The sequence below is a fragment of the Primulina huaijiensis genome, chromosome 10, assembly GCF_012295235.1.
Source record: "Primulina huaijiensis isolate GDHJ02 chromosome 10, ASM1229523v2, whole genome shotgun sequence".
Taxonomy (NCBI): Eukaryota; Viridiplantae; Streptophyta; class Magnoliopsida; order Lamiales; family Gesneriaceae; genus Primulina; species Primulina huaijiensis.
In genome coordinates, this window is record NC_133315.1 from 15,899,998 (window position 1) to 15,922,871 (window position 22,874).

Genomic DNA, 22,874 nt, shown 5'->3' on the forward strand with positions numbered 1-22,874 from the left:
TTATATATATATATATATATAGATCATGAAAGTTATGATCGGGTATTTTTTTAATGATGATCAGGTAAATTTTAATATGGATATAACAAATTTAGAGAATTAATAAATATAACTTGAATTTTGTTTTACCATACTCGAGAAAATATGCGATTAAAAAAAAAAAGAAAAAGGAAAACGGGAAAAAGATATTCTCATAATATTTGATTATATATAATGTGCCATTTCAATTAGTTACATGATCAAGAACAAAATAATTTTAAAAACTATGCATTCACTGCATTTAATTTAGACATTTACAACTTGTGCGCCATCTTTACCAAAAGCACATCAATACAAGTTCACTAAACAGTAACATATCAAGTTTTCCAGAGTTTCTTTGCATTTTTCAGGATGTTCTATATATCTAACTCTTGGCTTGGAGGAAGTGGCCACAGCTAACAATGATGAGAAGAAGGTGCACGCGTGTTCAAGCTGGTAACTCGGAACAAAATTGCCCCTACTACTCTCATTGTCACGAACGCCAGATTTTCATATTCAAGGCGGATGGTGTTCAAAACCAGAGAAATTCACACTTACATATTTGACAAAGTAATATTTTTCCTTCAGTTCCTTCTATGCAATATCGCAACATACTGCTACACGGTAAGGATACATAACGGCCAAGTGTATTGAAGATCATAAGATATTGACATGCTGTTGTGTGTTAGTCCATCAATTACCTGCAAAAAGAAACGAGGATGTAGAGCAATAATTAGCCGAGCCGTGTGACGATGCACAGAACCAAATAAAAGACAACGTTCCTTAGTCATGTACATAATATTCATACAAATTAAAAACAAAAATAAAAAGATAAACAAGCAATGCAGATAGTGTTCAACCGCACAATAGTACCACCCCAGAATTCTCTTGTGCGGTCCAAAATTGGTAATATACGAAATTACGAATGGGGCAATCCCAAAACATATACTTCCGTATCTAAAATTCTATTACTATTACCCAATTCTGTGAGTCTTCAATGCATATTGAACCCAATTTCAATACTTGCGTATAGAAGTAATGTCAATCACACATACGTAGAAGTAATATCAAACACACAATTTTGGTGCGATTAAGGTAACAACCCCAAGTTGTTCTTCCAATAGACATTACATAACCACACCAATCATCTATATTAAAGAGATTATCCATGGAAAAAAGAAGGCTAGAAATGTTTAATACCACAGTTTTTCATTATGACTTATGAGTAGTACCTTCAAGATTGTGAAAAGCAAGAACACATTGTCAAATCATTTACCATCTCAAACACATTGAGAGGTAAAAAGGTCCAGTGAAAGTGTGAAATCAAAGAGACAGTAAAAAGAAAGATCAAAAGAGACTCGTACTGATTCCAATTGTAGCTTATCTTAAAAATCTCAACAAAAGAGACAATTATGTTGCAAGTATAAGAGCCTGCCAACTGCTCTAGAATTTTCAATGTATCACTCAGTATCACTCATTGGGAAGTTTTCTATAACCCAATGAAATAATGTTTTCCAATCTAGATAAGGTATTAAATTCATAAGACATTAAACTAGATCAAATATTATTCCCTAATGCAAACACCATCTTTAGCTTTGAGTCTCGATGTCTTGAAGAATTTTCAAAGATGACAAATCTCAACAAAAGAGACAATTATGTTGCAAGTATAAGAGCCTGCCAACTGCTCTAGAATTTTCAATGTATCACTCAGTATCACTCATTGGGCAGTTTTCTATACCCAATAAAATAATGTTTTCCAATCTAGATAAGGTATTAAATTCATAAGACATTAAACTAGATCAAATATTATTCCCCAATGCAAACACCATCTTTAGCTTTGAGTCTCGTTGAGTCGAAAAATTTTCAAAGATGAACTTCAATCAAGTAATGTTATTGGGAGTTTAACAATGCAAGTAAATCATTAAGAATATGCGAACTGGATATAAAAGTGTCAAATACAGTCGTTCATGAGTATACCATGAACTGCAGCATATAATTTGCAAAATAACAGTGCAAACAGGAACACTAATCCTATGCAAACATTTTCTTGGCCTAAAGTGGCTCAATCCTCAAAACGCAACAAACTATATCTTTTAATTCTAATGAACATATTTTCTCCTCAGAACTATACAAAACATTAGGAGAGGAAGGGAAAGGGGACAAGAAAAGAGTCCAACGCAACTTATGGAGTTGTAGAACCTACCTTTTATTCCCTAGCATAGGTAAGAATATTTTCAACTCTTTTAAGCTCAACCGCTCCACCAACTCTTCTATAATGGATTAGTGTGGGATTTTAGCAATGTTTAGGTAGAAAGTTCATAAATTCACATCAAAACATAAAAGAATTTTTCTATGTAATGTATTTGAAAGAGATTTTAATTCGATCAATCTGATAATATCAAAATAATCAATAAAATGCTCTAATCTCATAATCCAACAAACATGATAAGTAACTCCTAAAAAAGAGAGATGAAGAAATGACTCTCCACAAACCATAGGAAGTAACATATCAATCTTCAGAGTCTCCGAGTTTCCATCATGATGACCATTTCAAATCAAAATGAAGATATGAACACTAAAATCTTGAAAAGGGGCAGAGTAATGGGTATTCATATTGTATGAATCATGAAACCAACAAACACATCTTTCTTAGAGCTACAAATGGTAGATGAAAACAAAATTCCATTGACAATAACCACATGGATTTGAAACATGTGGGGAAAAACATCTGTGTACCGGGAATTACCTTGAGAGACACTCTTCTGTATGTGTCTATTGTATGTCTTCAGTTTTCTTTACCCCAGGCTGCACAGGATCAACGACTTCACTTTTAGATCTTTCTTTGCAGATGATCATCTGATGTAGTAGGGCTTTCTTCGTATCAGAAAAAAGAACAAATAAGCAATATCATCCATATCATCACTTATTCTGTAGTTGTGAGATGAAACATCACCCAGGCGTCAAAGGATTTGTTCTCTTTTTTGGACAGTAAGGTCAAATGGGCTCATTCTTTAATTGGGCCTTTCATCAGTTGACATAAACGTGGGACAACAGTGGATTTAAAAACTATCCATCACCAACTACTCAAGAAAGAGAATATTCTTAAGTTTTCTTCTTTCTCCTTCTCAAATTGGGCATTGCTCGAAGAAATCTCGTAGATCGACTTTCATGGTCGTTCCCAGCATCCCGCAAAGAATCCATCAACATAGTACTCGATAGATTGGAATCATCGTCAACATTATCGTTCATAATCTGTGTATCAGTTACATCAGTTCTGCTCAGATTTTCTGTTCGGTTTGAATTTAAATTCGAAGAACCAGTTTCTGGTCTTTTTTCCTCTTCAGAATTAAAACCAGTAATCATGTTAAAATTTTCAGTGATTGTTTCTCTACTAGCACTTGCTGCATGCCCACCAAATTCGATGTTGTCATCTTCCTCGTCTGAGCAAAATCCACCCCCAAATTGAATATACCCATATCCCCTTGTTGATTCGTCTTTGACGGAATACTCATCGTCTTGAGTAATGCCCCTCTTGTCAGTCATATTTTCTTGTTTAGTCTCATCTACAGAGAGTTCACCTCCAATTCCAGGGTCTTCAAGCCCATCCACATACGTATCCTTCCAATCAACACGTGGTCCCATTAATGAATCCTTGGTGGTTATGTCTTTGTCAACTTCAGTTTCCTTGTCACAGTCATCAAATTCATCAGGAATACAGTAATTCACAACCTTATGAAGACGTCCGGACTGAAATATACATACATAACATATTACTGAAAAATAAGAGTAACAAAATCATGTGAAACAAAGGAGATAAACTTACCCTCCGTACTACTTGTGATTCTTCTGAATTGTCAAATTGCAATCCTCCCTCTTTTTCTCTACACCCACCACCACCATCACCACCATCATCGTAGTTCATTTCAGTATCTTCAAAATGGGAATTCCTTTTTCTTGACCCTCCCCCAGTTTCTTTCTGTCTGCCTCGTGTTTTCTGTCTTCCTCCTGCACTTGATTTTCCCTTCATGCTAAGGCTCTTGTCTATGCTTGTAGATTGTTCTAAGTTACTTTCATCCAACTGTGAAGCATTTTCTTTTCTTCTTCCTCCTTTTGGCAGCACAACATTTGTTTGTTTTTTGGTGCTGATTTGATTAGCAGTGACAGTACACTCTGGTTCTTTCGATCTGGTTCCTGATGCCTCGGCCCCCAATTCACTGGGCTTAGCTTTTCTTTTCTTACCAACTCTCGATTGTTGTGGCATTTCCTCATCCATCAGCTCTGAAGATTTATTCCCTGTGATTCCTTTAACAGCTTTTTTTATCCTCTTACTTCGAATCTTTGCAAATCTTTCGTTGAATGTATAAAATGCTTCCAATCGCAATTGTGTCTACAGAACAAACAAGACAAACAAAAACCGATGAGCTCTCTTCCCTGACAATCTCCATAACATTAACACATGACAGGCAAAATCAACGATCCTAGCTAAGCATCTTATTTTGGTCGCACATACACTTAAAGCTCTCAAAGATTCTTAAGGTTGAAATGAAAATAGATGTATCAGATCATGCCAACTACAATTACAGCAATAACATAAAGAAAATTTAGTAAATTTAGAGACCAGGCATTAACCTCATGCTTGTTGTACTCCTTTAAAACTGGTAGCAGCAACTCATCCGCTTTAGAACTGCCCCACCCAAACTTCTCCCAACACAATCTGCAGACAATCAGCTTGTCAGGTATCTATTATATATTCTGTTAATTAGATAAACATAGCAAACATCGTTGTTATCTTTTCATATTAAAATTATTACTGCATTATACTACAGAGAGTGGTACATGGTGTAGTAGGAGCACAATTCCTATATCATAAACTAGAACAAAGACAAGAATGCATAAAGTCGAAAAGAATATCAAGACATCATTTTCAAGCATTCAAGGGGGAAATACACCAGTAAATGAGGGTATAAACTAACTTGCGAAGAGCGAACAGATCCGGCTTTCCCCATGAAAATGGTTCGTTGGACTTATCTACTTGTGGAGAAGTGTATGCTGAAATCACAGCATCACTAGGAAAAGAAGAAGGAATGTGCCAGTTTTTGCTGACATTTCTCTGTACATCAAAGTTCACAGATTTTGAATATGTGAATAAAAGCGAGAAGAATCAACATCACAGTGGCCATTGAAAGGATGAATGAGAGAAAAAATATGTTACATGCTTATCCATGAAAGTCTGCTTCATCATTTTGTTGTCTTGATCACAAGACCTCTCATCAGCATTACTACTCGAACAACTCTTTAGTGTATCATGATCTTTTAACCCTTTGCCTTTTGATTTCCCACTTTTTCCATCAAAATTTCCGAGAATGGTAGGGTCAGGTGACTCAATCCATTCCCGAAATTCATGGAGGCCAGTTTTCTCAGGAAATGCATTTACGACTTCCATGGCATTAACAATCCCAATGCCGCTGTCACAGTTTTGAGAGATGAATAAGCAACAAGTACAATTTGACATAGATCATTTTTGAACAAAAAGAGTTCTTAATCAAAGGACGCTAGTGAGTGTATCTACAAGGCACTGCAGACTTGGATGACGGAGATTACCTGACACCTTCAGTGTAATCACTTCCGAGAAGGAGTGCCATATTGATTAATTTTTCTCTATTTAGTCCAAGCTCATTCTCGATGTCCTAAAAAATAATAGAACACCAAGATCAACCACTGAGTAAAAATGCTTATATTTTTCAATAAAAGGGTAAGTAAGATCTCAATGCCATGGATATTTTGTACAGTACATAACAAACATAGAATATAAGAAATAACTGCACAATCATCATCAGCTCAAGCCAGATAAATATAAGTAGCACTACAAAACAAATATCTGGTTGACAATATACTTAGCATTCGAGGAAAAAAATCACCTTCAAAAGATATGTCTCTACGTATTTGCGATCATCAAAGATGTTCTTGTACACGCTTCTTGCTCCAAACAAGAATGCATCAGAGTCATCAGTAACCACCCCATCGACAAGGTTAAAAAATTCCATGTATGCACATTGAGCTTCAGCTTCCATTGGCGCTATAATATATGGTAAACCAAACATTTGAAGCAACTCCTAAAATTTACAAATCATCTGCTTAGTTAAGTCATAAGTTCCCACTGTTCACGATATCACAGTAAAGTGCTAATAAAAAAGATGTAAATGCTTTAAAGGATGTGAATATAGACGAGTCCAAATCTTCAAAGTACCCAAACACCAGTCCTTGACATGACAACCGAAGTTCACTCATGGCCTAAAAGAAACATTTAATCTTTAAGGTATTTAGATTGATTTCTCAAGTTTAGAAAATTTTGCTTTTGAATGCAACAATTGTCACTTTTTATCATCACGAAGTTATATCTAAATTCTATTATTAACGTCATCTTTAGTTTGGAAAAAACCTGGCATTCAGCAAACATTTCGCTGGTCGCTGACTCGGAATTTCTCTCAAGTTTTCGTTGTTCAATTCCAAGTTCTTCACGCTCTTTATGGAGAAATATCATTTCCTCCTGCAGATCAACATTCTTAACTTCATGCTCGACAACATCGATAGAGGAAAGGTTCCTCTCAGGCATGTCCTTTTCAATTGATAAGCCAGCAAATATATTTTCCTTGGTCAATTGTTTTGTACAATCTGCATCAATCAGAGAATCACTGACAGAAATCCCTGCCGATTTTTCAGTCATGCAGAAGGGCTCATCTACTGCCGCATGAGACATGCCATGTTGACCATCAACAAGATCAGTTTCATGCCGATTTTCAGAATTAGAATCGTTGAAGGAATAAGTAATGAAAGAACTATCACTATTATGCACAAGCTCTCCACCACTAGTATCAACTGGTTTGTTCATTACATGTTCAATACCACCCATATTACAAGTATCAATTATCTGCTCTTTAGTCCTGCACAAATCATTTTCTTCAAGCACAGTGTCTGATGCCACAACAAATTCTCCAGACAAAGCTCCACTGACACCCACGTCTTGAGACTCTTGACACAAAAGCTTTTGATTTTGACAGCTTTCTTTAGGATCGATCTCTGCAATATCATATAGCTGGGTAGATTTAACTGGTTGGATTGCATCCCATGCTGGGCATTCAATCTGAGGTCCTTTTGCTTCATGAACAGATCTCCAAGTATTATCCCCATCAACCATTTTCTCAGATATTCCTTGTTCTTGATCTTCACGTGAATTATTCAAAGTTTTATTATCTATCAGATCCTCAAGTTCTTGATCTTCAAGTGAATTATTCGAAGTTCTATTATCTATCATATCCTCAAGACTTCTCCTAATTGCTTCCTGAAACTCGGCTTCCTCTACCAAAGCACCTTTTCTAACAGTTTGATAAATGTCATCTGGAAAAGATGATGAGTTCACTTGAATACCTTGAAATCCTTCCTCCCACTGAGCATCGACCTCATTACTAGTGCCTTCTTCCATGAAGGATGGCTTAGTTTCAGCTTTAAAGTGACTGGGAACAATATTTCTTTTGTCTTCAATGACTCCTTCCTCCCACTCAAAATCTGAATCAGAATCCAAGGATTGTTTCAATGAGGCAGAATAATGCGTGGTCAAATCGACAAAAGACGGGTGTCCTGCGACAAGACTAGCAAATATATCATCATCATCATGGCCACAATTATGACCAGTATCTTCAAAAGAAATCTCCATGGTTCCAATTTTTACAGAAGTATCTTCTGTTTCGTTATCTTTATTCTTCGTTCCATCATTGTTCTGGTTCTCAACTTCATGATGCTGGATTCTCTCAAGGGCATTACTCAGGACATCATCCAGTGTTTTAGTTGTGGTAGTTCCATTAAGCTTCCCCTGATTTGCATCTGCTTTCTCTTGCTCAATCTCCTTCATCAGATCTAAATTCCTCTGCAGATCTCGAGTCATGCGAATTCCCATTGCTCTTACTCTACTGACTCGAAGACGACCTCTCTCGTCCAAATAGGTGTTGACATCATGATCCAATGCATTCCCAGTTTGATCCTCAGTCAGTCCATTCAGTGCATCAGATCTAGCGATTGACCTGACTTCATTGACAGCTCTGTTAAAAGAATTCACAGGCAACTTTTGATTTTGTCCACTGCCACTACTCTCTTGTCCAGCAGATGTAAGAACTCTGATCAAATCAAGCAGAATATTCAATCAGACAACCATACAAGATAGGATGCATCAGGAGGATATCAACTAGACTCCACCATAAATGGAAAAAAACGCATCAACAAGAAAAAAATGTCCATCAATGCAAGAAATATTAAATATTAGAATAACCATAAATACGAACAGAAGTACATCAATCTAAGAAAATTAAAATGTTTACTAACTGTTTGTCTCCAGTAAATGACGATGAGAAAATAAACTCTCTATTGGCTTCGGAGGCGATCCGTGAAGTTTGCACGCCGCCTATTCCCATTCCTGCAGCAGATTTTTGCACCCCATCAATCTCACGCCGAAAAGCCACAGTCTTAAGATATGCCTGTATTTGGAGTTCTGAAAACCTTGCTGGAACCTAAACAAGCCAATACCAGATTATCAACAGTGGATAAATAAACAATGCTCTCTATAAGTACATTTTGGCCTCACAATGCTTCAATAAATACAAAAACAAAATTAAACCACAAAAAACCACCACCATGCTCTATGTTTCCTTCTATGCCATTTCTATCAGTCACGGACATCGTCTTGCCAAAGAATTCCAAATGGACGATTTTGTCCATAACAATTAGTTGGTGTATCTCTTACCATACCTTTTTCACCTTTTGATACTTATGTCTGTTCTCAGCCATCAGTCTCTCTCTCATCTACAAACAGGAGATAAGCAGGTCAGACACGGACGAAAAACAGTTCCAACAAGAACACTAAATTAAAATCGAAGAGATATTTTACCTGAACAAGGAGATCAAGTTGCATAGATGGAGGTAAAGCCGCCAATACAGCAGGATCGACTTTCCCATGCATCTCCGGCTACAAGAAATATAGGAAGATAGTTAACTAGAAACACGAAGGAGACTAGCCTTACATAAAATGTACAATTACCCTCAGTCTGTTACTATGCCCTCCCACCCCACCCTCCCCCTCCCCCTCTTCCTCTTCTCTTATTCGCACACAACTGTTTTTTTAGGCCTCAAGTAGAATCACAAAATATAACCTTACCAGTATCATCTCCTCATCTTCATCATCATCATCTTCCTCTTCATCTGCACCTGATCTCGGTGCGTCGACAGTGAAACCCTCCTTTTCTTCAGCAGCAAGAGAGGCTGCCAACCTTAATCGATACACGACAGAAGTCAGAATATAATTAACTATAAAACAAGAATCAAGTAAAAATCCATAAAGAATCTCACTTTTCATCCAGCTCTTCCCGAGTCCAACTTTTGGGCACCTCGTCATTTTCTTTATGCGCGTTATGCTCAATGTTTGGTTCCTCTGTGATGGCCTTCTTTCCTTTGATATCATTCTTCCGTCCCTGATTTTCAAGCTCAGCTGCCAGTTCTTTCAGCCTCATTGCCTTAACCTGTCAAATGCCATGACGAAAATCACATCTAAGAGTTTATGATTCCGGTTACAAATAAATTTTTTTATTTGTTAGTTTTCTAAAAATTCAAGTTTCCCAAAGAGTATCTATCTATTAAAAACACTCACGTGATTAAGCAGCAATTTCTCCGCTGTCTTTCTGATCTTAGCCTGGGCATTCTCACGCTGGCGGCGACGTGCTATGACTGTACGGCGCTTGAGAGCTGGGGTACCACCATCGAACACAAAAACTGGCTTCGTGCGGAGGAAGAGTAGCTTACAAATCCGACGGAAAAATCCCAAAATGTGAGCATTCCGAACCATCTCCCCCTTCTCGTCTCGCATCGCCTTCATAAACTGTATCATCCATATGCTCGCATCTAAAACAAAAAAACGCATACAAGAAGTAAAAAAACGCATACAAGAAGTCAGAGCGAATGGTGGGGATACGTACAATAGAGTCGCTAAGGTTAGAGTTTTTCCGTACCGATTGCGAGTTTCTTTCCGGTGAGTGTTTCCACGGAGACGCGGCGGCCGACAGGCGCCAGCAATTCCCAGAGGCCGTGGACTCCCATTCCCTTGGCTCAATCGCGCTGAATAATTGGTCTTGTGTTGTGGCGGGGTTGTTTAGTTCTTGCCACCAATGTGGAGACACGAAACTATTGAACCGCTGCTTGTCGGTTTATTTACTTCATTACCTTGCCCAAAACGACATCGTCGAGCCTATATTGGGCCAAGCCCACATTTCAAAACAATTAAGCCAAGCCCAATGTAGCTAATCCAAAACTATTTCATTATGATCATCTTTATGTTTTTTTTTAAAAAAAAAAAAAAATTTAACGATCCTCTTTATTATTTCAAGTAGACTAAAATTCTAATTTAAAATGGTTAATCAACAAAAAAAATATCTTTTAAACTCTATGTTTCATGTCTTGAATGCTTCAAGATCAAGCATTTATCCGTAGCATGACCAGACACATTGGAATGGTATGCGCAAGTCTCATTTACTTTGAACCAAGAGGGTAGAAGATTGCAGACATGCTTTGGGGGAACTGGTTCTACATTAGTAAGGGAAGGCAAGTCAAGGCAGGGAGTTCTGCCTAATTCCACCGACATCGAGACATATCTTTCTAATGCTATTTCGATGCCGCCAACAACCAGCAGGCTTTCTTGTCTCAAGAAGTAGTTCTGAATCATTGATGGGACATCATGGAAGGAATCGGTTCGCTTCTTGCAATTGATGAATGCGACTACAAACTACGATCGGGGATTTCTACAAGAACTACAAAGTTGGACGAATGGAATATTTTTAGTTAGAATAGCAGTATGGATGAACGAAACTCTCATTTGAGCAAATTTTTGGGCAACATGTGCTTTGTTATTTCTTTTTCTTTTATGTAACTACACATAAAATTATTTAAATTTTAAGTTTGGAAAAATTAATAATGAAATTTTGTAATAGATAGTTAAAATCATAAAGTTAGATTTTTAATATTTATTTCCTTTTTAATTGGTGTCTCGATACTTTGGTATGCAAACAAACATTTAAACTATTGATAAAACAAGAATGTTGAATAGTAATCATCTTTGGTGAAGTTTTTTTTTTCCCTAATTTCAACTTCGTCATTTCACAAACTTTACTCTAATACATATTTAATATTATAAAGTATTTTTAATTTATTTTTTAAAAAAATAATTATCTTAATTTTATGTCATATTTAATTTTGTTGAATATTATAAGTAAATAAAAAATTATCCTAATCAGTTGCCGAAGTATTTTAACGTCTTCATCATTTCTAACAAAAATAATAAAGATCAACTCAATCATATTTTAATGACTTTTTCAATTTTATAAGGTACTATTTGTCTTAAATTTTGTATCCACTATATGTCTCACGATTTCTAAAGAGGCAAGTTTCTTGAGAAATCAATGGAGGATGGTGAATTGGTTTATATTATTTTTAAGTAAATGATAAAAAAAAATTAAAGGGTCGTGTGTCCTAAGATTAATTGAAGGGGAAGATGAAAATAGAACAAAACATCCCTTTTAATTTGTCTTTGGCAAACAAGTTATCGAACTAGATAATGATTCTTATGATGGTAAGAGAATCCGCAACTCCTGGGATTTTCCGTATGCACCTTAATTTTTAAAACTTATATTTTCAAGATCGTATTTGCCTTAAATAGTTTTCCATTATAAATTTCATCTTTTTTTTGGATAAGATAAGAGTAAATCTAATAGTTATAACGCTATGAACCCTAAAACAACAAGAGATTTAATCCTCGTCGTACACAAATTATTAAGGTTTATAAATACATCCACCCCACCAACGTTGAAAAAATTACACCTGCCTCAAGAAAATATATCCCTTTGGCAAAAAACCCTTAAATCTTTGTTCTATTCTCCCACAATCCTTTGATTTGTTCTTGTTTTATTACCATGGATCCATATTACTCTGAGTTTCAGAAAGAATTGGTGATGTCAAACCCAATATCAATATTACGAGCAGGGCCGTCTGGGGAATCTCAACCTCATGAAATAACTTTCAACTTCTCCTGCAAATGCAGATATGAACGTTGGATTATACCCCAAGATTCCGCGGAGTTGCAGTTCCTGAACGATATCGACTCTCAATCGACGGTCCAGAAATCGATGCGCTGTGATGTTCCAAGAATCAGCGAGTTCCAAAAAATTAAATTGTGGGCTGCAGTTTCTGAAGGGATTGAGGATTTCCCACTATCGCATTTAGATCGTGTAAGGTTGTCTCGGGAAGCATTAAATATCGCGTGGGACATCCTCGCCAAGCCCAGGCCTCAGTACCACTTGAACCCTCATTATCATCTGAGACTTCAGTTCGATGTGAGGTTGGTTCGTTGTCAGGTTTTCGACGAACATGGCTACATCGATTGGGTGAGGCAACAGGGCCTAGAAGCTGCTATGGTTCCGGCCACGGAGGCATCCATCGACTCTTTGCGGAGCAAGACGATCCAACACTCGAATGAAGATCGTGGGAGTTGCGTGGTTTGTTTGGAAGATTTCGAAGCCGGCTGCGACGGTGTAGTAACAATGCCGTGTTCGCATATATTTCACGGGGAGTGCATCACAAAATGGCTAAGAACAAGCCATTATTGTCCCGTTTGCCGCCACCAGATGCCCACGGAGTAGATAGCTAGGAATGCATGCAGATATACTTACGTATATACGTTAGTGTTAGTTTTCAAACTTTCGTTCAACATTATTTTTTATGCGCCCGATTGTATCTTTAATTCTTGATATCTTTAAGCTTATCAATAAGGGATAGGATAATTGAATGATAGGGCAATATATGTAATATTTGTGGTTAATGATATTATGTGTGGTGCGATTTTTAAAATATGGAGTGTTAATATGTATATACGGTACATGTTGGTGTTGGGTGTACTCGATCGTCCTTATTTAACTGCGTGAGATAGGAGATGCCATGGCCGCCGTAGCGGAGCATGGAGGAAGAGAAGCTAGAATTCGAGGCTCAGCCACATGGTGAAGAAGATGGGTAGAATGAAAAAAAGGAATTATAGAAGCGATTCATGCCTTTTTTATTATTGAGTTATCATAGTCCGTGAAACTGCACATCGACTAATGCAACCAAAGGGAGATGGGCCTGAAATCTTGTCCAATCTGCACAGTGCTTTTTAATCAATCCCAATATATATATAACTGCTAAAATCAAGACAAACATCGGCGAACAATCTAGGCTTAACTTAGTACTATGTATACATAGACATTATGTACATAGCAGAAGCATATCGTCGATATGCCACACCAAGTCAGTCACTGATTAAAAACCATTCTAACCAAATCAAGCCTAACTTCATCAGGTAGAGAGAAGAACAAGGTCAATTGCTTTGGTTTGCCCACCAACACCACGGCTGCATTCCTTCGTCGTCAGCTCTGGAATCCTCCCTAATGCATCAAACATACCCTTTATCGTAATGACAGAGTCGAACTTAACACCAACACGTTTCACAAGGTCAGACATGGTAGACCAGGTCATTTCAGTGAATTTATCTACGGTTGAAACAAATAGCTCCTCACCTTGTGCGATATTCTTTCTTTTTTTGGAGTTAGTCTGTTTGGCAGTTGTAGCATTGCAAGGTGGATTTGAGACCGACATTGAGTCACCATCATCCTCTATATTACGAAGCAACTCTTCCATCCCAACTTGTACGTCAGGACCCACGCCGATATCGATGTTCAGAACACCTTGAATAACATCTGCAAATTGCAAAGACTTTTGCCTCGTGGCACGGTCATTGCCAAATATTTCACACCAATCGTGATACAATGGCCATCGTTTATATCTGATTGTGCGAGCTCTGCCGTCTCCCTAGGTAGCATAGCATTTATTAAACTCAAAACATAATGTCGAATAAAGTTTCATTAACCTTAACAAAGATTTCAGAATAATTGAAGTAATGAGCTGAGAACAAGTAATGGAACAATATTTCAACAATTGAACCAAACGCCCTATCGATAATGTTTCGGGCATGACAGTATTTTGAGTTGAAGAACTCTTTGTAATCATGTGGAACTACAACGCTATTGATCCACTCATTGAGATGGTAACGTGTTCTCTTATATGGCGCCAAGAACCCTTCCACATTCGCGTAGCCGTTGTCGCATAAGTAATATGAACCTGTAACAATGGTTGAATATTATTTTACATATTTGTGAAATTGTAATATTTAGTTTTGACAATACAAATTACTTAAGATGAACTGATTATTGTAATTGATCAGAAAAATAAGATAAACATAAAATTTAACGTGGGAAATTAAAATTAAATAAATAATAAAAATATTGGCAAAGATATTAGTGATAATTGTTATGCCAACAAGAATACTAAAAAAATATATAATTTAGTAATAATAATAAAATGACTATAGATAAAATATTAGTACTATCACCCTCCCTATTTTTCTATATATTGTAAATAAGGATTGATCCAACACAATTAAAACTAAATTGTTACCTCACGGTATTTTAAAACCATTTGGCCGATTAGTTACATCTCTCAATATCCTAGCATCTGCTGCAGATCTTTTCCAACCAGTCAAAGCATAAATGAACTTCATATCACGATCGCGTATTTGTCGGTATACATGATTGTTCCTTTTCTTGTTCTATAATTTGGTTTGTGTTTGTTGGGTACATGAACATTAATATATGTAATATCTGTTAGATTTTTTTCTAAAAATCATGTTTCTACGTATATATGAACATGATAAACAATACACGGAATTAAATCGAGTGTTACCTCCGGCCATTGAAATTTTTTTAATTTCTCTGATTTCCTTTCGGTTGAAGCCTTCTAAGCATTTCACGCTCTCTGTAGATGGTGTATATTTCTAATGAGGTGTGTGCTTAGGGACCTCAATCGCTGCTGTTTATAGGCATATCATATCATCGATGAGTTATTGCGGGAACCTTATTGTCAAAGGAAGAGGTGCATGCACGTCTCAATTTTATAAAGATGAGGCGGTGTACGCATCTTTTGTCAAAAGTTGTATGCAATGGTCGTCGTCATTTCCTACACGTTTTTTCTTCCTTTCTGATATGAGCCATTTTTCTTACATTCTCCAACTTGGCTCATATATCTCATTTACCATAGGAGAAAACAAAACACAAGAATCATGGCGATATGTCCTCTAAAAGCGAGTATCATCTTCCATGTATTACAATGCATTATGGATCTCAAATCTGTATAACTTAATGAATAAACCTTATGTTTATTAGAAGTCCAACTTTATTGATATTTCTCGAATTAATGAATATGTGCACAACAAATATGAGAAAATATCACATCATAGTTTCATTAATTTGTTCTTACAACAAAATTACGAAAGGAACTAAATCTCATTCTTTCTGTATGATCCTTGAATTTCAATGGTGGCATGCCTTTAGTCAAAGGATCTGCAATAATCAATTCAGTGCTAATGTTATCGATAAGTAACTTCTTATCTTTAACACGTTCTCGTATGGCTAAATACTTAATGTCGATGTGCTTGCTTCGACTACCACTTTTTTTATTTTTAGCCATAAAAACAGCACCTGAATTGTCACAATATATTCTTAATGGCCTAGATATAGAATCCATAATCCCAAGCCTCGAAATGAAACTCTTCAACCATACACCATGTGTGGTTGTCTCAAAACAAGCTACGAACTCAGCTTCCATAGTGGAAGTAGCAGTCAATGTCTGCTTTGCACTTCTCCAAGATACAACTCCACCAGCTAGCATGAAAATATATCATGAAGTGGANACTCGAATGAAGATCGTGGGAGTTGCGTGGTTTGTTTGGAAGATTTCGAAGCCGGCTGCGACGGTGTAGTAACAATGCCGTGTTCGCATATATTTCACGGGGAGTGCATCACAAAATGGCTAAGAACAAGCCATTATTGTCCCGTTTGCCGCCACCAGATGCCCACGGAGTAGATAGCTAGGAATGCATGCAGATATACTTACGTATATACGTTAGTGTTAGTTTTCAAACTTTCGTTCAACATTATTTTTTATGCGCCCGATTGTATCTTTAATTCTTGATATCTTTAAGCTTATCAATAAGGGATAGGATAATTGAATGATAGGGCAATATATGTAATATTTGTGGTTAATGATATTATGTGTGGTGCGATTTTTAAAATATGGAGTGTTAATATGTATATACGGTACATGTTGGTGTTGGGTGTACTCGATCGTCCTTATTTAACTGCGTGAGATAGGAGATGCCATGGCCGCCGTAGCGGAGCATGGAGGAAGAGAAGCTAGAATTCGAGGCTCAGCCACATGGTGAAGAAGATGGGTAGAATGAAAAAAAGGAATTATAGAAGCGATTCATGCCTTTTTTATTATTGAGTTATCATAGTCCGTGAAACTGCACATCGACTAATGCAACCAAAGGGAGATGGGCCTGAAATCTTGTCCAATCTGCACAGTGCTTTTTAATCAATCCCAATATATATATAACTGCTAAAATCAAGACAAACATCGGCGAACAATCTAGGCTTAACTTAGTACTATGTATACATAGACATTATGTACATAGCAGAAGCATATCGTCGATATGCCACACCAAGTCAGTCACTGATTAAAAACCATTCTAACCAAATCAAGCCTAACTTCATCAGGTAGAGAGAAGAACAAGGTCAATTGCTTTGGTTTGCCCACCAACACCACGGCTGCATTCCTTCGTCGTCAGCTCTGGAATCCTCCCTAATGCATCAAACATACCCTTTATCGTAATGACAGAGTCGAACTTAACACCAACACGTTTCACAAGGTCAGACATGGTAGACCAGGTCATTTCAGTGAATTTATCTACGGTTGAAACAAATAGCTCCTCACCTTGTGCGATATTCTTTCTTTTTTTGGAGTTAGTCTGTTTGGCAGTTGTAGCATTGCAAGGTGGATTTGAGACCGACATTGAGTCACCATCATCCTCTATATTACGAAGCAACTCTTCCATCCCAACTTGTACGTCAGGACCCACGCCGATATCGATGTTCAGAACACCTTGAATAACATCTGCAAATTGCAAAGACTTTTGCCTCGTGGCACGGTCATTGCCAAATATTTCACACCAATCGTGATACAATGGCCATCGTTTATATCTGATTGTGCGAGCTCTGCCGTCTCCCTAGGTAGCATAGCATTTATTAAACTCAAAACATAATGTCGAATAAAGTTTCATTAACCTTAACAAAGATTTCAGAATAATTGAAGTAATGAGCTGAGAACAAGTAATGGAACAATATTTCAACAATTGAACCAAACGCCCTATCGATAATGTTTCGGGCATGACAGTATTTTGAGTTGAAGAACTCTTTGTAATCATGTGGAACTACAACGCTATTGATCCACTCATTGAGATGGTAACGTGTTCTCTTATATGGCGCCAAGAACCCTTCCACATTCGCGTAGCCGTTGTCGCATAAGTAATATGAACCTGTAACAATGGTTGAATATTATTTTACATATTTGTGAAATTGTAATATTTAGTTTTGACAATACAAATTACTTAAGATGAACTGATTATTGTAATTGATCAGAAAAATAAGATAAACATAAAATTTAACGTGGGAAATTAAAATTAAATAAATAATAAAAATATTGGCAAAGATATTAGTGATAATTGTTATGCCAACAAGAATACTAAAAAAATATATAATTTAGTAATAATAATAAAATGACTATAGATAAAATATTAGTACTATCACCCTCCCTATTTTTCTATATATTGTAAATAAGGATTGATCCAACACAATTAAAACTAAATTGTTACCTCACGGTATTTTAAAACCATTTGGCCGATTAGTTACATCTCTCAATATCCTAGCATCTGCTGCAGATCTTTTCCAACCAGTCAAAGCATAAATGAACTTCATATCACGATCGCGTATTTGTCGGTATACATGATTGTTCCTTTTCTTGTTCTATAATTTGGTTTGTGTTTGTTGGGTACATGAACATTAATATATGTAATATCTGTTAGATTTTTTTCTAAAAATCATGTTTCTACGTATATATGAACATGATAAACAATACACGGAATTAAATCGAGTGTTACCTCCGGCCATTGAAATTTTTTTAATTTCTCTGATTTCCTTTCGGTTGAAGCCTTCTAAGCATTTCACGCTCTCTGTAGATGGTGTATATTTCTAATGAGGTGTGTGCTTAGGGACCTCAATCGCTGCTGTTTATAGGCATATCATATCATCGATGAGTTATTGCGGGAACCTTATTGTCAAAGGAAGAGGTGCATGCACGTCTCAATTTTATAAAGATGAGGCGGTGTACGCATCTTTTGTCAAAAGTTGTATGCAATGGTCGTCGTCATTTCCTACACGTTTTTTCTTCCTTTCTGATATGAGCCATTTTTCTTACATTCTCCAACTTGGCTCATATATCTCATTTACCATAGGAGAAAACAAAACACAAGAATCATGGCGATATGTCCTCTAAAAGCGAGTATCATCTTCCATGTATTACAATGCATTATGGATCTCAAATCTGTATAACTTAATGAATAAACCTTATGTTTATTAGAAGTCCAACTTTATTGATATTTCTCGAATTAATGAATATGTGCACAACAAATATGAGAAAATATCACATCATAGTTTCATTAATTTGTTCTTACAACAAAATTACGAAAGGAACTAAATCTCATTCTTTCTGTATGATCCTTGAATTTCAATGGTGGCATGCCTTTAGTCAAAGGATCTGCAATAATCAATTCAGTGCTAATGTTATCGATAAGTAACTTCTTATCTTTAACACGTTCTCGTATGGCTAAATACTTAATGTCGATGTGCTTGCTTCGACTACCACTTTTTTTATTTTTAGCCATAAAAACAGCACCTGAATTGTCACAATATATTCTTAATGGCCTAGATATAGAATCCATAATCCCAAGCCTCGAAATGAAACTCTTCAACCATACACCATGTGTGGTTGTCTCAAAACAAGCTACGAACTCAGCTTCCATAGTGGAAGTAGCAGTCAATGTCTGCTTTGCACTTCTCCAAGATACAACTCCACCAGCTAGCATGAAAATATATCATGAAGTGGATTTTCGTGAATCAATGCAGCCAGCGTAGTCTGAATCAATGCACAAAAACTTGAAAACAAATCTCTTTCTCCTCACACAAACCTCTCGGCCACCATAAGAAAAAGAAAAAAAAATTGGCCCTTTGGTTTCTTCTACCGTCACGCCTCCGTCGTTGCACCGTCTCCGGATTTTGGAAATTCGGAGGCTATAGTCTCAAAGCGAAAATTGTTTGGAATTACTAGTGCAATCCAAACAAGGAATTCATTCTCTGATCGTGGACTCAATTAGGCGATCAAAGGAGAAGAGCCATTCGTAGGGATTTACAAGAAAAGCTATATCCTTCTAAACACCGGAATAGTTTGGAGTCCACCGTTAAGAACGCAAATGTATAATTCTAAACGTCCTATGAATGTTTCTAAACACACGACGCCCAAGAACAAAAATTTTAAACGTCCGATGCGTCTTGGGTGCGAGAACACGATGTCCCAACAAAAACTGCACACTGAAAGAGTGGAATCGGTATCATGTATGAAATGTAGTTTTGAAGAGAGTAATTTGTAGGAACAAAAATCATTTGCTCGTGAAGTTCCCCTGTTGTGTTTGAAATGTGAGAAGCCATCTTTCTGTTGTGAGAGATTGCACTGGTTAATAGTCATTAACCATCAATATTGTCATTTCTTAGTTTATATGCAAATTGCTAATACTAATACATCAATGAAATCTAAGAAAATGGTTTGTCCAGCATGTCCTTTACCACCAAAGGGGATGATTAATTTCCAATTCAGTTAATGGGATGACAGATATATTAAGCATACATATGAATAATTTTATGTTGGGTAGTTGTACCCTTGTGATCTTGGTTCCATATTTAGTATCTTTTCTATGTTTCAAAATAAACAAACATATGATTTTGCGTCTTGTTCCTCTATAGGCTGGGAACGGAAAATTCTACGAAATGTCTTCTCCAAGCAAAAGGCAAGATATAGATGTCATGAAACTGTAAGGCTCCCTTGATCTTGTTCTCTTATATATGTCAACCACTTCAGTTTAATTATATATAAATCTTATTTAATTAATATTTTGACCTTTCGTGTTATTTTCTGAGTATGATAACCATTTTTTTAATACTTTATCGTCTGTTTGTTTTTTTGTCCGTAGAATGATGAGTGACTACAGTGTGTAACCAATAAATGATGGAATCAATGAGTTTAACGTGGAATTTCACGGCCCAAAGAAAGTAATGTTACCGCGACTTTGTAGGTTCCATTGTATGGTCACCATTTACCCTCTTAGTATGATATGTAGCTGTAACGAGCCCACATCAGTTCCTTGGGATTATGAAATAGTTTCTAAATTTCAGAGGCAGTGTCACCTCATAGGATAATCATACGAGTTTTGGTTTTTCTCGTGGGCTTATGGCCTAATAGCGCCACAAATGGATGTGATGTTCTTGATACTTTATTGCAGGTCCTTACGAAGGCGGAGTTTGGAAAGTTCAAGTTGAGATTCCTGATGCTTATCCTTAAAAGACTCCTTCCATTGGGTTTCTCAACAAAATTTTCCACCCAAATGTCGATGAGCTGTAAGTCTATTTTTCTTTTTGGTATGGTACATGGCAAATAATATATGGAGTACTTTTCTTTAGTATCATAATGTTTCTTATACATCCTAATACTCGTTTTACAATAGCTTTCCGTCGTTTCAAGTGTTGCTTAGTTTATGGTGCTAATGAAATCCAGTTTTTTCTGTAAGAGATCCAGTTCTGTGTGCTTAGATGTCATTGACCAGTCATGGAGTCCAACTGTAGTTCCCAGAGAAAGGAGATCGCTTTTTATGTATCTTATATGCAATTCGTAACAAAAAATATTGGCATACTCTACTCGATTCGGATTTATATATACATCTCACGATCATTCAAGAAAATAGGTATCATGATTTACCTTTAGGTGAAAGTCTAATCCATGTGCTATTTTCACTATTCTATCCAACTTAGTTTGATAGTATATTTTTCAGTATATATTTTTCCGTTGAAAGGGGATATCCGCATCTGTGTTATTTTTTTTATCCATATTCGATTCCCTAAAGGGGATATCTGTTTTTTTAAGATAGGAGTTAGGACTAGCTTTTAGTTTATGATTTAAAATTTTAATCATCAAGAATGGTATAATCTTATGTGCAGATCTCTTGAATGTGTTTGAGGTCTTCCTGCCACAGCTTTTGCTCTATCCGAATCCATCTGACCCTCTTAATGGGGACGTAGCTTCTCTCATGATGAAAGATAAGGTGCAATATGATCAAAAAGTGAAAGGTCATTCGATTCATTCTTCTTCTCTTACGAATCCGCAGTTTCAAATCGCACTAATACGAGAAAATAATAATGTGGTTGGTTTGTTGCAGTCAACTAAGACCCCTGAGAGAGTGATCACCTCCAAATCGAAAAGGATTTGTGATTTAATGTATGATTTTTTGAAAATACAGTTTGGCCCTTGTCTCCCTAGCGTCCCGTCCCACCTTTACATTTTCTCTGTGCATGTGTGAAGGAGTCGTGGAAAACTTGGCTATTTCATCTTTGTCTGTCTAATATTTTGATATATAACCTCCTATATCTTTTAACATTTGTTGCACGTTTAGGATTATATGTGCATATGATCTATTCAGTGTTTTAAGTATTGATGTATGCATGGGATTGAGCTTTATGCGAAGAAAGAACACATCATAAACACTTTGACGGAAGAGAGCGAAGAAGAAGTAAGCGAGGACGCCTCGTTCAGCGATGACCGGACTGATAGAGATGATGATCAAATTGCAGGCCGTGTGGATCCTTAGACAGGTTGCAAGGGATCCATTTTGTAAAAAAATTATGTTTTGTATTATTTTAATGTTTTTCTTTGTAATTTAGGAGCTGCAATTATTTGGAACATTCTTGTTGTGACTTGTATGGTAGTCTTTGGTGAGGCAAAGCAGATGAAAATGGTTTGTATTGACTATTCAGGCTAGTCCATTACCATGTCATGCATACAACATCAAAAAGCTTATGCAATTTTTATCAATAATTTGTCCGCTTATTTTCAATTTCCAGCGGTCTAGTTTCTTTAATTTTCGACATATTCCTCCAGTTTTCTTATAAAAATATCGTTCAAGTTCATAACATAATAAAATTTGATTTAGTTCATGGGTTCCTTCTGTAATTTTCATTATATTCCTCAACCAAATTCTTAGCTTTGAAGTTATACTGAGAAAATTATAACACAAGGTCGAATCACGACATACAATTTTTGATAATAAAAGTTAGATCATTTCACATTTGGCACGATCACGTGCCTGATACGCCTACAAATTTATGCACGATATTGAAAAAAATTGTTTTACTCATTATTATTTTTTAAATATCTTTCTTATTAATATTATTTAATACTCACATATTGTTTATATATGATATACAAGAAAATTATTTATAAATATAAGAAAAATATATATTTTATTAAAGGAGTTTTTTAATAATGAAAAAATAGTTCATTAAAATAAAACTGAGATAAAGTCGCCAAATTATGATAAATAGGTTTTTAGTATTAAAAAATAATCTAATATCATACAAAAAAGAAAGAATTTACTTAATTCTTAAAATATATAAATATTTTAAAATGATTTCCAAATAATTTTTTCATTGTACGTAAAATATGTGTGAATTAATAGTTTTTTTTTT

General features: G+C 36.1%; 1 protein-coding gene and 1 pseudogene across 2 annotated transcripts; one reads left to right on the forward strand and one right to left on the reverse strand.

Annotated features, from left to right (window-relative positions):
• Positions 1–171: 171 nt before the first annotated feature.
• LOC140986875 (DNA repair protein UVH3-like) lies at positions 172–10,237 on the reverse strand. Of its 2 annotated transcripts, XM_073455261.1 has the most exons (17): positions 10,068–10,237; positions 9,710–9,960; positions 9,412–9,581; positions 9,221–9,332; positions 8,954–9,031; positions 8,815–8,868; positions 8,392–8,576; positions 6,458–8,186; positions 5,937–6,131; positions 5,620–5,705; positions 5,231–5,483; positions 4,992–5,128; positions 4,648–4,732; positions 3,842–4,405; positions 2,765–3,765; positions 2,222–2,288; positions 172–719 (listed from the first exon to the last, which is right to left on the reverse strand). In XM_073455261.1, exons 1-15 carry the CDS (start codon positions 10,153–10,155, stop codon positions 3,121–3,123), a joined length of 4,632 nt encoding a protein of 1,543 aa, XP_073311362.1. In that variant the 5' UTR covers positions 10,156–10,237; the 3' UTR covers positions 172–719; positions 2,222–2,288; positions 2,765–3,120. The 2 variants fall into 2 exon arrangements, with proteins under 2 accessions (XP_073311362.1, XP_073311361.1); XM_073455260.1 differs by lacking the exon at positions 2,222–2,288.
• Positions 10,238–19,758: 9,521 nt separating this feature from the next.
• On the forward strand, positions 19,759–21,997 carry LOC140986903 (ubiquitin-conjugating enzyme E2 5-like; annotated as a pseudogene).
• The last annotated feature ends 877 nt before the right edge of the window (positions 21,998–22,874 follow it).